The 14,746-nt window shown below is 50.0% G+C and overlaps 1 protein-coding gene across 2 annotated transcripts in view; it reads right to left on the bottom strand.

Moving 5' to 3' along the window:
* Nucleotides 1-518: 518 nt before the first annotated feature.
* FAM234A (family with sequence similarity 234 member A) overlaps nucleotides 519-14,746 on the bottom strand; it is a 37,949-nt gene continuing 23,721 nt past the window's right edge. Inside the window, exons 5-12 of one of the 2 annotated variants that reach the window (XM_067551166.1) lie at nucleotides 13,422-13,552; nucleotides 9,698-9,830; nucleotides 9,134-9,272; nucleotides 7,651-7,791; nucleotides 6,768-6,846; nucleotides 5,843-5,995; nucleotides 4,522-4,624; nucleotides 519-4,382 (exon numbers count right to left, since the gene is read on the bottom strand). In XM_067551166.1, the coding sequence (XP_067407267.1) occupies nucleotides 4,171-4,382; nucleotides 4,522-4,624; nucleotides 5,843-5,995; nucleotides 6,768-6,846; nucleotides 7,651-7,791; nucleotides 9,134-9,272; nucleotides 9,698-9,830; nucleotides 13,422-13,552 (1,091 nt within the window). In that variant the 3' untranslated portion in view covers nucleotides 519-4,170. The remainder of the gene's footprint in view (nucleotides 4,383-4,521; nucleotides 4,625-5,842; nucleotides 5,996-6,767; nucleotides 6,847-7,650; nucleotides 7,792-9,133; nucleotides 9,273-9,697; nucleotides 9,831-13,421; nucleotides 13,553-14,746) is intronic. The other variant, XM_067551167.1, reaches the window with a different exon arrangement.

Here is a 14,746-nt window from a genome sequence, read left to right as displayed (position 1 = left end):
CACGCACCCAGTTCCACTAAAGTCCTTGGCCAGGTCCCCCTGCAGAATTGGCAAAGCAGGCTAAATTCCACGGCTACTGGGAAAGGAGAGGAACACTCGTTTTCTGTTTATAGTCATACACTCACATGACATGCTCCCGACGTGTCTGGAGCAAGGCTAGCTCCGTTGGTTAGTATCCCTTTCTATTTGACACAGCAGCTTCAGCGCGTCGCAGTTGCTGAACAGAGGCCGTAGTCTTTAGCGTCACTTCATTTCAACGTACAGGTCAAACACGATTAACTCTACGAACCGAAAAGGGAAATTTGCTACTTTACCTACATGTAACACATGACAAGCTGCTCTATTCTGAAATGTCACCAGAACAATTTCCCTCCTTCCAGAAAAGCGTGTGTGTAGGGGGGGGTGTTTCAGGACACGTTTCACAAGCTTTTTGTTATTTTGCTGAACCCAATTCTGCATCACCTAAACTCAGGGGCTAGCCACGCTGCTTCATTAAAGAGCGGCAGCAGAAGCACAGCACCATTTACAAACAACACAAAAGAGGATTTATTGAATCATTACAGTTAGACCACGTCCAGTACAGCAAAATTGGCAATAAGTTACAAAGCCAAACCAATAATCCTAGTGCTAGAAACACACTGCTCTCTCACACAGTGATTTATGCTAGTATCACTCATCAGAGTTACTGAATCAAGGCACAAAGTAAACCATTCATTAAATGCTGCAGAAACAATGACACAGGGGGAAGCAGGTGGAAAGAAACTTTTGCATCATTACGAAGGTGCTGATATTGGCACTGATATTGCTAACAGGGTACTCTGGGTTGCCAAGTAATCTGGGAATGTGTTAACAGAGGGACTAAAAGCCAGAAAGGTCTCCCAAAGCTGAGAATCCAGCTCTCCTGAGGCAATGTTCAGTGTGCCTACCTGAAAGGGTTGCGTCTGTGTAAAGCAGGGGTTCTCAAACTGGGGGTCGTGAAGTTATTATGGGGGCTGTTAGTCCCTGCGTATGCCGGTGGTAGGAGGAGGGGTGGGAGTCATCACAGCCTGAAATATTTTCAAAGGGGGTCCCACCAAAAATGTTTGAGAACCCCTGGCGCAGACCGTCGGGAAGGAAGAGGAAAAACTCAAACAAGAGTCACAATGTAATCCTGACGCACAGACCCTTCAAGGGGTTCCAGTGAGACAATCTGTGTACGATAAATATCAGTTCAACTGGCATGCAAGCTGCAGGATTATCACTGGCAAAAGTCATGGCGCAACCTGCAGAGCCAAGTTTCCCAAATCTCAGCTCCAGCCCTCAGTGGGTGGGTTACCCACAGATTACCCATAGAACCGACTATGCTTACTGACAGCTCCCAATGCTGCCAGCAGGGGGCAGGCCACAATCGCTGCTGTGCGGTAAGGCACTCCCAGGTCCAAAGGAACAACCCAGGGCCTTGCAGGATCATCAGGTCTCAGGCCGTCAGGGTGCCGAGCCAGAGGACGGCTCCTGAAGGGTGGGCAAATGGGGAACCTGAGCTAGAGCAAAGACACGACGCTTGGCCCTGCCTCCCGCTCTCAGACTGTCAGGGAGAAGCCCAGGGAAGCCCCCTTTGGAATCCGTGGCACAAGCCACGCTGCAGCTTCCAGTGCTGTGGAGAACACGCTTGAGGGGAGCAGGGAGCTGAGGCATGATCCCACTCACTGCATGTTCTGGGGGCATCCCCCGGAGTAGGGCGCTGCCCAGTGCGCCTTAGAGCAGGGCAGTGGCACCAACTGGCCATGGTGGGGGCACTCGGGCAGACTGGTTCCCCCGAATGGCCAGCCGCTCGAGTAAACGGTTCTGTTCCAGCTGGGAGAGCACCAAGCCGAACATTTCACAACTGTATCATTTGACGAGGGGCGGGGGGGAGGGGTGCATAGGGTAACACTGGCCGCCACAGAAGTGCAAGGGCAAACCGTTGGTTGCTACGCCAGCAAACCCCAGCAGTAGATGCTGTAATTAACTTTGCCTGGAGTGTTCCCCGGGGCCTGGCGTTGTGTAACTGATGAGCCAGGTGCATGGTGCGTGGGCCCAGCAGCAATTTAAGTCTCAGTGCAACACGCGCTGGCGGAGGGAACTGACGCAAGCACCTTTGCTGTCCTGCACAGCCTCCTCTCCAGCACCAAGCACACCCTGCCCTGCTCCTGCACGACCCCGACACAGACCAAAGGGAGGAGAGCACTTAGAGCCCCATCTCACATGAAGACATACTGATGCCCACCTGCCCTTACCATGAGGAAGCCTTGTCGGTGCCCGCTGGGGGTCAGCGCCCCAACTCCACAGACACCACACTCCTCTCGCAGGCCCTGCTCTCTCAGCAGGTGAGCGGCGTGCCCTCTGCGGCCCGCTGGCCCTCTGAGCATCCCTACGGGGCGCCCAGCCCCACCTCCACCGGGCACTGGCAGAATTCAGATTCGCTGCTCCCAAAGCAGCACCACCCCAGCTTACCAGTCACAGCACAGGCCTGCAGCACTGAGCTCTAAGGAGCTGTGATAACTGGAGCTGAAGGGCACTTCTGGGCACAGCCCCTCACCCTGCACTGCACTCTCTGGAGCCAACGCACTCCGCAGATTCTGTCTGGTCCCCGGGCATTTCACCCCAGAACAGCGTGTAACCAGCTGGGATTTGCTGCAGTGCAGTTGGCTTGGGCAGGGCTGTTCCCAGCAGCCAACAGAACCCACTCGGCAGCTTCTCCCCACACAGGATTCCTGTGGTTTGCACGTTGCTTGTACAGGTCCTGCTCCTGCCCATCACAGTGCCTGAGCAGAGAGCGCATGGTGCCTCAGCCACGCCAAGGGAGGCCGCCAAGGAGACACCCCCACCACTTCTTCCCCTCACAGAGCAAGAGCAAATAGGCAGCACCCAAGTGTCCTGGCTTCCCCCAGCTGCTTGCACCGAGAGGGGCAGTGTCACCCACTGATCAGAGCAGGGGATCAGGAGTCAAGGCTTTCCAGAGTTCTACCAGCAACTCTTTACCAAAGACCTTGTGTGAGCTCAGCAAGACCCTTGCGCACTCTGCCTCCATGCCCCCATCGCTCAGTGAGGTAGCAGCGCTCAAAGGACTCTCCCTTCAAGGGTTGTGAGTTCCTCTGATGAGCAGCACACAGCCTGGGAACAGCCAACCCACTTCCAGGGAAGGAACACGTGCAGCCAAGCACAGCGCGTGCGTTAGCACCACAGGCACCGGGCAAGCCAGGCGGGGCTTGTTCCGCCTCGTGCATCATCTACAACTGGAACTTTGCTAGCAATTCTGCTCCGGATGAACTAACCACAGCTGGGTCAGGGCCAACGGGGGAAAAGCAGCACACGCTTCTCTCAGTCAGCAGAAGGCAGCAGCTCTGCCTGTTGTTATGCAGCAGGAGCTGAAGGCTTGGAAAAATGAGGGGGCGCTGTGTATACAGCACTTTAGTGTGTGGTTCTCCAGTCCAGAGACTGCCTGGCAGACCCAGACATCACATGCCCCGCTGGCTCACTCCGGACCGACCGCAGAGCATCGTCCCTGCCGAGCAGCGCGCTCAGGTATCCCAGCGAGACACAAACAAGCCATATCCAGGCCACTCTTTGAAAAGAGCGAAAATTCCTACTCAGGAGTCCACGTCTAGACAGGCAAATGGGAAAGAAACTCCAACAGGGCACGCACGCACACACAGAGACTCCCTCCCTGCTCTAATACAGATACATACCCCTGCCCCTCATTGCCAACATGTAGGTGAGAGTAATCAACTGAGGCCTGCCTTTGGCAACCAGGTGTGCCCTCCCCTAGGTCCTAGTTGGGGATGTGGTGGGAAGGCGGCCCTGGCTGAGGTATGTCCTGCAGTGCAGCGGGTCCCGTGTGATTTCGAGAGGGAAAGCACCAGATCTCCCTGAAGTGATGGCACTTCAGAGACAGCCAGGGACTGAAGCCCCATCAGCTCAGAGGCTGGCTGTGCTGGCAGCCACCTCTGCAGAAGCTGGGCTGCCCACACCCTGCAGGCTCACAGGTGGATTTGCTGGGGCTGTTCTCGGCAGCCAGCTTTGGCTTGTGGATCAAGAATGGAGGCTTCCCACGTGAGTCCATGATCTGGGTTTAATGTGTTTGTTGCTGCAGGCAAGAGGCAGCCTGGAGGATAACGTGCTGAGACTGCTCTCCTGGGTCTCTCCGGGAGCTCACATTCGGCTGCTGAATCGCATCCTGAAGAAGCGGTCCCTGATGTATTGTTCGCTGTCTCCCGCCACCTGGCTCAGCCAGATCACCCTGCTGCCCGTGATGTCCTCTTTCAGCTTCCTCTTGGTGACGGACACCCAGCCCGGCCCGTCGCTGCTCTGCGGCCCTGTCAGCAGCACATAGCAGGCATGCCGGCTCCGCTCAAACAGCACCGCTGGAACAGAGAAAAGGGGGTCACAGCCAGAGCGCTGCAGCCAGCCCTGAGACTCAGCAGGCTCCAAGAGACGGCAGAGCAAAGGCCCAGCCGCCACGGGCAGCATCTCTGCCGGAGGGGTCCAAGGAGCAGCACTCACCATCGAAGGTGATGATTCGCTCAGTGATGTTGTTCAGCTCCAAGAGAACATTGGTGTAGGAGGGATGGAACAGATACAGATTCTGGCCAGCCACTCTGGATCCCTGAAACAAACAGAAGAGCATCGCGGTGAGGAAGCATGTCACCTTTCCCAGTGGGGAAGGCTCCACACTCTCAAAACACCCATCTGGCTTGGGGGAAAATAAGCCAGGTTTTGCCCAACTCTGTTAGTTTGTGCCAGCTGGAGCCAAACGCAAGAGCCAGGCAGCAGACATTACCTGTCCAGCTTGGGTTTATTGATTAGCATGTAATGCCCCTGAGCCCTTCCCTGTTTATCATAACATTCCTGAAGGCCCCGGCCAGGCACCTGTCAACCACGCACTGGGCAGAGAGGAGGAGGTGGTTCAGGAAAACATACCCAGCGGTCACAGGGAAAACGCCTAGCAAGTCTGCACACAACAGTCAGGATGACGTTGGCAAAGGTCTGAGTGAGAGCAGCAGTGCCATCACCCCTCATTTAGCTCTCCTGGCCCCTACCCTGGCTGGTTCCCCAGCACAGAGGTTGAGGTGCCAGCTAACTTTCCCCATCAAGGCCACTGTTTACCACGGCCATGGAGATGGCTCCGGGGCACGGGGAGACAGACAATGCTTGTGGGGCTACAGAGAAGGGCACCAGAGAATCCATGGCCTCAGAACAAGTTCTCCAGGGGCATGTGCCATGAGTATGAAAAATCAACTGGGAGCTCAGGCACATGCGATTTTCTCACAGCTGGTAAAGACTTGTAGAGACTCTCTGGCAACAAGTCTGCTCAGCCCCCACCTCCTCCCACCATGGATGAGCCAAGCCACCTCCCACCACCTGGCAGCCACCCCAGCACACCGAACCACTGGCCTGCCTGGCTTTCAAGAAGCAGGCTGTGAATGAACGAACTTTGGCTAAAGAAACAGCGAATTGCCCCGCAGTCTAGTGAGCACCTTTCATTGTGCAAAGCACAGAGTCCTCTGCTCAGCTCCTTGTGCCTGGGCTGCATCCCCTGCAAAGGCAGCACGGCGCCACCACTCAGGTGGCAATGGGGATTCAGCCCAGCTCATCACAAGGGAGTGGGCTGTGGTATTGGCCGAGGGCATGGGGCCACATGTGAGCAGAGGAGAGCATGAAGAGATGTGTCCACACGTGTGCGCGCACAGCACAGGTAGGGCAGAGTGTTTCATTGGGGCTCATCACATGGGAAGGGCAGAGGGGGGGTGTTCTGCACGTTCCAGTTCGAGATCAGAATGAGCCCAAGGGACTGCGTGTGCTGTCCCCACTCACCAGCCCTCACCGTTTCATTGGCCTCTGCCTGGTACTCTCCCCAGAAAAAGAAAGTGGACCGGTGATCCGCAGTACTGAGCGTGGCTGGCCTGGGACTCCCTGCTCTTGAATTTAGCTCCAGCTCCCAGCGGACTGCTCCAGAGCCACTCTCAACAATCATGATCTGGCAAAGAAGAAAAACCAGAGCTTACCCTGAGCGCACGGCACGTTGAGACAGAGTCGGGGCTTTGTGAGAACGGATGCAACCAGCCCTGCCCAGCTCCATGTCCCCCTGTGGGAACAGAGTGTCTGGCTCCGTGGGAAATCAGATTAGGGCAGGGAAAAGAGGGTAGTCAAACCCAGACTCCATGGAATGAGTGCAACACAGCTGCCATTCTGAACCTGCTCTAGTTCCTCCTCATAGCTATACAGCTTTACATTGCTTTGACACCAGTCTCCGCTGACTGCCCTAGTACCTCTGCAGGTCAGTTCATTCCTGCTGTGTTTGCTCTCTCTCCAATTTTGGGGGTAATCACAGCTGAAATTGACACCAAAGAAACAAAGTTAGTCTAAAGATTATGTGTAGTTGGAGAGTTTCCAAAGGCACTTTAAACTAAGGCCTGGGTGGCCATGTCCATGCAGAGTTACATCTGGAGGTGCTGGGAGAAATCAGAGCTCTGCCTTTGAATTCACCTGCTGTTTATGGTTGGTTACTTGCTGGAGGGAAGAACTCCACACACTGTCTGGGCTGACTTAGGAACCTCCTGGAGAAAGCTCCTTACAGCTTTTCAAAGGCACATCTCAGCCAAAGCCTTCAACAAGCACCAAGAGAGCCAGTTCCCCTCCGCCCATGGCAGCGCTAACTCCTTGGGCACATGCATTTGAGCCCAAACAAACCCAGACCGTAGCCAGCAAGTGGACAGGGAAAGGGGGATCAAACCAAAGCACTTTCAAACCTTCTTCCTGTTGGGTCCAACTCCACTTTCAATGACTATGTGGAGAACGTCAGGCGTGAAGTAACCAAACACTGGCTCGCTGCAAGAGGGACAGGAGAAGAGGACTGAGACAAGGTGCCGAGCAGACAGAGAACAGGTGTCTCAGGCCCAGTGCCTGTTTGTCTAGAGCAGCCTGTACCCACACCACACCTAGCCTGGTGAAAGACTCAACTGATCCCAGTGGCTCAGCATCTGGCATTACTAATGGGAAAAGCTGTGGGGTAGGCCCCTTTGCACCCTAGGCTGAAAGTTCTGCCAAAGCAGCACCCAGGTTCTACTCCTTCCCTAAAACTGTGGGAGCATCCACCCCAGGATACAGGTAAACAGGCCTGGGCACAGAAAGGGGAGGTCACAGAGTCAGCACCAGACTGATGAGAAGATGTAGGATGACCCACCCCTCCATAGCACACAATGTTGCAGGCCAAGATTCCACCAGCTCACGTAGCTACGGTATTTGGGGTGGGAGGTTTTACCACAGGACTATGAAAAAACAGAGATGAGAAAGACACACAGCAAGTGCCATGACCTCCTCTGCCCTCGCTCCCAGCTGTGGCTCCCACGGAGAGACTGTCCTGGAAGAACCACAACCCCCTCCCGACGCCACGAATTGCAGCCCTGTCAGCAGAAAATTGATTGAGCGAGTGAGGATCTCCCCCACCCTCCCTAGAATCAAGGCAGAGCACCAAGCTCCTTGTGGTGAAGGGATAAGTGATTTTGATAATAGATCACACGAAACATGTACTTCACATGAAGGAGCGTCCGTGTTTCTCTGCCAACTGACCCACCCATGTTGTGTTCCAAACTCTTGGAAACGAGCATCTCTCTCCTGCAATGGCAGCATTACCTCAGGACATGGGAGGCGTTGACAGACCACAGGGAATCAAGAGTTTGTCCATCGAGCAGCTCAACCATGTCTGACTTCACCACCAAGATATTCTCCCCCGATCTCCCGGGAACCTTCACCAGGTAACGAATGTCTCCAGAGCTGAACAAGGAGAGGCCAAGGCAAGGAACTAGTGAGCTTTCCTAACTCAGAATGCCGCTTTATTCTTGGCATGTACTATGCAGAAATCAAAGGCTATCATCCCACCAGGAAAAAGAAAGGAAGACAAGACGATGTGCAAGGCCAGGTTCTGCTGAAGCCAAGATTTGGAGAGGAGAAGCTGCTGGTTGCCAGCTTTCCCCACCCATCGGGGCATTCTCCCCTCCAGGCAGCTGTTTGAGGAGAGCACATTAGTCTTATGCCCTTTGTTTCTTTAAGACGGATCATTGCAACCTGGAAGTACTCCATCCTGCCCCAGAAATAAAGAGTTTCCTTGCATTAGAAATTCTGGTCCTGTCTAGTGAGTGAGTGACCAAAAATCACGTTACGGAAAATTCCCTCATCCCCTGCCATTACACACGATTCTGGTACCTGCCAATCTCCTCACATACTCAGACACACAAGCTGACCTTGGCCCTCATGCTTTAGCCATGTCCAAAACCACATAGATATCAGTCATTTAGCTGAACGTAGCTGAGGGGAGAGTTAAAGTTGTGCGGGTCGTGTGGAAACGCGTTTGAGTGTGCAGTGTTTAATTAGCTGTTGGAATTGAAAGGCTGTCTGTAGTGGAGTGGAGGAGTCTGTGCACATCAGGGGGGAGCATGAGAGTTTAAACTGCTGTGGATTTGAGTTTAATTGGCGAGAATCTCAATTTTGAGCGATTGCACAGATCAGAACTGTGCTTTACCCACGATGCAGTTTGCTGTTATCGAGACTCTATGGGTGCACACATTCCAGTTTTAGAGTTTGAACTGGAATTCTCAAAGGGCCTGAAACGTGGTATAAATAATAGAAATAAGAGATGGAGGAGACATTACACCATCCAGTCCATCTCCCTGGGGCCAACACAGAATCAGGACATGCAGGGCATTTTTAGTCTGTCTGTCCCTACTGTTGGGCATCTCACCCCTTCCCTCTGAGGATGATTCTTCAACCTGATAAACCTTGCTGCCAGGAAGTTTTTCCTGCTGTTTAGCCTCAATACCTGCACTCAGATTCATCCCTTTCCCCCTAGTTCTACTCCGTGTGCCACACTCTATACTTCCTCTCTGTCCTTGGTGTGTTCCCCCAACCAACATATAAGCAGAATGACATCCTCTCCACTTTGTTATCACTTACTTAGTAGTGCCCCCAGCATTCTCCTCATTGTCTGGTCCTGGACAAGCCCAGAGCCACACTGTTAAGTGGATCTTGGAGAAAGCTAAAACACTCTGCAGCATGCTTCAGTCAGTGTACTAGAGCCCTACAATTAAATCACAAGGTCAGGAGGAGGTACTGCTGCTACCTGAGAAGAGGTATGTGATGTGTGGTGCTCTCGATCTTCTTTTCCCACTGAGGATCTTGCTTAAGGCTGGCAAGTTTACTTTCCATCCCAGTTGCCATGCTGTAGAGATCCTTCAAGGAGTAGCCATAAAGAGAATTTACTGTGCAAACAAAGAAAGGTCAGAATGAAGGAGGCTTACCTTGACCATTGTTCTAAATTAGGCCTTTTCTCCTCTCCCCTCAGAAATTGTGTATCAGATCCTTAGGGAAGCACAGATTAATTTAGCAACACGACCTATACTCACTTGGCAAACAAATGGCTGTGGTTAGAACTTATATTTTAGTGCATTATCCAAAGAATATGACTACTACACGTGAAGAGCGCTCTCCAAGTTACCAAGATGAGGTCTTATTTTCAGGAGCAGGGCTCCTTCTGTTGCTTTATCTTGCATGTCATTTCACAACCTGGAAACTACTCTTGTGAGAATATGGAATACAAGCTGGAAGAGTATTTATGAATTTCAAAGTGATGGTCACGTCTCAATACTAGGAGTATCTCTAGTGTTCAACCAGCAATAGGCCTTACCAGTATAGAAGAGAACATAGTAGGAGCCAGTCTTAGTCACATGCATTAGATAACCAGCCCTTCCACCCAGACTCAGTCTGCCGCTGGTTCCAATCGGCTTGCCGTTCTTCCCCGAATGGATGAAACTTTTAGTCTACCAAGAGAGAATTAAAACTGTAAGAATAAATACTTATTAACACCGCTGATTCTGGCAGTGTGAGACGGAAAGGTGGCTGCCGGGACACAGCTTGCAAAGCCAGAGGAAGAAAACCCTCTCTATGGCTTTCCCATCTCTAAGGAGCCTTCTCCACACATCAAAAGACAGTTTACATGCCCTGGGTCACTTTTTGCTGTTGATTTAAGACAGTGCTTTTCAAACTGGGGCATGCGAGCTCTCGTCAGACGGTACACGTGAAAAAATCCTGTAATGGCGGACAATGCATTTTATTTAGCAAGACTCGGCAATCTAATCATAAGTATATTATGACCCTATCCCAGCTGGGGATACGGGCAGACTACATTATTTGGAAAGTGGTATGCAGTCTAAAAAGCTTGACAAGCACTGACTTAAGACAATGCAATTCACAACATACCCATCCGGCCACTAGATGTTTGTGTCTGGCAGGAGGCTCAATAACGCTTTGTGGTGTGTAGCTAACCATAGGGCACGATTAGATCTATTAACAGTAATGAAGTGACTCTGAAGCATAACTGTTGTGTGTTTCTGCTGCTGTATTAGGTAACAGGGAAACTTAGCTTTACATAATGCTTGTCTTACCCCCAGCAGCACAGTGACTGGCTGCCTCTCTCCTTACTGGTTTATTGAGGGAGGCTGTCTGGCTGTCCAGGACACCAGTTTTACTCCTTTGCTGTTTCTGAACAACCCCAGCTGACCTCTAATGTCCGTTCAGTCAGAAAGAAGAGCACAACGCACTCAATTTAATATTCCACACTCCTCCTCCTCTCCAGCAATGCCCTATAAGGTCAGCAGAGAGACTATGAACCCAAGTCTTGGGGTAAGACTTGAACCCATGATCTTCTGGACCAGAGACGAGTACAGCAGCACCTCAGCAAACCAGACACCTGGGATCAGCAGACTGTGGGCACCCTAAAACAAGCTCCCATTAAGGCTAGAACTATAAAATGGCAGGGCCAAATAGAATGAAGAATCCAAACCTGCGCCCATTCCACTGAAGCCCAGGGCAGGACTCCAATCATTAGAGCAGGAAATCTTCTGACCAGATCAAACACTTTCTAGAAACGAGCTGCAGCAGACACCAGGCACTCTCAAAATGCTTCAAGAACAGAACAGAACATCGGAAGCCAAAACCAAACTCAGATTCATACGGCTAGCCAATAACCACAGCACAGTAATGACACCTTCCAGACAGGGATCCCAAAGACCTTCCCTCACTCCTCGCAAGAGGAAAGCCAGGAGGTGCAGTAGGATCCAAAGGAGCTTCCCACTCAAAGGGTGAATGGGTGGGTGAAGAATGGCTTTATCTTGACAGAGAGATTGAAACATGCACTGGGAAGCAAAGTGAGCTAGGGAAAAGAAGGTCTGAAGTACCTGGCACTTGGGGAGTAGCTGAGGATGTTGATTGCCTGGAAGGGGTCTTAAAGAATTTGATTTTCAGGGGGGATGACAGGTAAACACAAGACTGCTCACCTCCCCTATATACCTATTCCAGGTTCCCAAGACAGAACAATAAACTTCTCAGTTGCTCCCAATCTCCAAGGTGAGGAAGGATAGGGAAGGGGTGGCAGAACCTATAGTTCAACATGTCATTAGTTTCTACCCCTTGTGGAGAGTTGAATTTTCATCAATTCCAAGGCCAGAAACAACCACTGTGATCTTCTAGTCTGACCTCCTGCATGACACAGGGCAGAGAACTGCCCTACAATAATTCCTAGAGCAGTTATTTTAGAAAAAAATCCAATTTTGATTTAAAAATTGTCAGTGCTGGAGAATCCACCACACCCCTTGGTATGATCACATGATCATTTATAAAGCTCGAGTACTGGTTCCATATCAGTGCCCAAAGAGACTAATGTCCCATGTACACACTGGGTTGGAAATACGGCAGAAACATCCGTGACTTGCTCCTCACTGTTCAGTTTAATACACAAATCAACTACTACAGGTGAGAAGAGAATACATTCTAATGGGTGCCTGGCACGGATACTCACAGAAACAAACACAAAGCATAATGAAGAACTTATGCCAGCACAAACTGTACTCTGTCTATTTGATATGAAGATCTCAGCAAGTACTGTATTCACAGCTCTAGCACTCCAAGGGCTTGTCAGGAAAATGGCCATTTAAACATCCACCCACTCACTCACTCACTCTGGAGCCTATAAACTCCTGGACCTGTTGTCGGACTCTGCTGCCACTCTCAGGAAAGCCAGTATATAGAACTTTCCGCTAGTCACAATAATATCACTTTCAATCTCAGCTCTATTGAGCAACAAAGTCAGACCACTTAAGTAATGCTCCACTCTTGCAGAGAGACTGGCTTCTTCCAAGCTGTAAAACTTCACAGTAGCTGCCCACACAGGGAACTAAGGCCCATCTCACATGAGACGGGTGAGAGGAGTGAAGAGGGTTCACACTGCACTGGCTAAAGAAGTGAAACAGGATAAAGAAAACCTCAAATCCATGCCAAGGCTTTGCAGAACATGGACTGTGTTCAAACATTATTTGGCTTCTCGATATACAAGTTGTGAGATAAGGAGGACAAGTAGTGAGGGAAATGCATGAGAGGCAATAAAACCAGAGGTGATGCAGGAGTAAGAAGAGAAGGTGGAATTTCTGATGACCTCAGCAACCGGTCGGTCATCTTTACTGAGCTGCTCCAGTATTCTGGGTCTCTGAGAACGCAGGGCTCCAATCCTCCAATGCTGTCCCACTATAACTGGACAAGTATAGTGAAAGTGGTACCATCTCCACTACATTGGTATAACATACAGTTACACTGGTGTATGTTATATTGGTGCACAGTTACAGTGGTGCTTTATATCGATATAGCTATTCCTGTACGGGAAGGGATTAAGCGCTCTGGGATTGGTCACCTTGGTACAAGTATAACTGTGTCCACACTCAGGGTTGTTCTAGTATAACTGCATTGATAAAACCATACCCCTAACTGACATAATTATACCAATACAAACACTGTGTAAAGTGCAGGCCTTAGTCAAATCACAGGTATGAAGAGGACATTGGAGAAACACACTCAGCTTAACAATCACAATTCTGAAAAGCAAACTTCCTCAACCTGCCTTAGTAACAATACAATAGGACCCAAGCAGAACATTTCCAAACCTGATTCCGGGTGCTGTTTGCATTTCTCTCAGCCTGGGCAAAAAGGAGTAGTCCAGGCAATTTCGCTCTCATTTACTGTGGCTCTCACGCTAGGGCAAGGGACCGTGGCCAGGCTGCAAATTCAGCAGGGGATGTTTACACCAAAATACTATTTTCATTGGGATTTTTATATTTTTAAACCAATTACGTATTTCTATGATTGGAGGCAGTTGTAAAACTTTACTGGGCAAAAAGCAGCATGACCATGCCCCTTCTGGGCGGGGAAGGGGAATGGGAGCTGCCCTATTGAAACATGCTGGTCTCACAGACAATGACCCCGCCCCACACACTTCCCATTTTAGAACAGAACAGAGACTGTGAGCGGCACTCCTGTCACTCCTAGCATATGTGCAAAGGGTCTATCATGGCTCAGTGATGTACCTCATCTCCTGCAGTGGTCAAGAGCAGCAGGTCCTGAACACCGTCCCCATCCACATCTGGCATCTTTAACAAGGGAGTCATCACAGTATAATTAGCTCCAGGATCATTAAACTGTCTCCATTGAATCTCTCCTGAAAAACAGTTATTCCTGTTACAAGAAACATTTGCTCAGAATATTGTTTAGTGGCTCTGTAGAACTAAGAAGCAATTTGTCATTACCAATTACTGTTCAAGATACCCACGGATTGATGGCCCATCCTGCATCACCACCTAGCCCTGGCACATTGGCGTGTCAGATTTGGCACTTCATAGTTACGGGTCTTCTTCGCATTTCAATTACAAATCCAAATGTTCACAGTTTTTATTCATATGTGATGCTCAAACCCGGCTTTCAGCTAGGGAGCCTGAATGAAAAGGGCCTAAAATACAGCTGGCATTAAGCCAGATCTTCCCTAATTCTAAACAATAAACTAAAGAAGTGTATGCATGGGCTGGGACTGGATCTCAAGTATTTTTGCGGGATTTGCTCTTGTAGACAGTGAAATTCAAGCTAGGCTGGGCCTACTTATAAAATTAAGCTCCCAAATATTACTAATAAGATGTATATTGCAAAAGCATAGCAGTGGCAGGAATTCCTTTTTGAAAAGAAGTGATTGCTTCTTATTGTATCACACATGTGCTGTCTTTCTCCTGTAAACATGTCTGGAATTCCATCAGGGTAACTGCTTTCCTATGATTAATGGCCCCTCTTGACTGACCAGTCTCCCTAATGAAATTATCTTCTGTAATGAACTCAGCTATACTTCACTGGCTCCGTATCTTTCAAGGATACCTTATGATCCTATCTGCTGATGGGTGCCAGCTATGGTATTTTTCTAATCTAACACCTTCTGAACTGAGTAAAAACATGCAAGTCTTTCCACTGTTTTTGTTTGGACTTCCTTTGTTGTTCTCTCATCTAATTACCAAAGATGCTTTGAAAACACTGAATTTAAGAGTATAAAGAAAGAAGCAATCCCACTAGCAAGCATGTTTCAAGACTGAGAAATCATTCCAGACACAGAATTGTCATCTTGCCCAGCTTTCTTCTGAGACTACGGATCCAAGCTCTTGGGGAAGCTGTCATGAATTGAAACCACCATCTCTTGCCTGCATTGGTGAGGAAAATTGCTTTTGCAGTTAATATATACTGGACTTTTGGTTTGGGTTTGGGGGCACATTTTATAAACGCAGTAATTAAAGCCTGTCTGTCATTATTGAACAAGTATTGTGTCAACTCCTGAACGCATTAATATCAGATTCCAGTTCGTCAGGTAACACCATCC

This window comes from Emydura macquarii, unplaced genomic scaffold (genome assembly GCF_026122565.2).
Source record: "Emydura macquarii macquarii isolate MOO-44397 ecotype Brisbane River unplaced genomic scaffold, CSIRO-AGI_Emac_v2 contig_1348, whole genome shotgun sequence".
Classification (NCBI taxonomy): Eukaryota; Metazoa; Chordata; order Testudines; family Chelidae; genus Emydura; species Emydura macquarii.
This window is presented reverse-complemented; position numbering and strand designations above follow the sequence as displayed.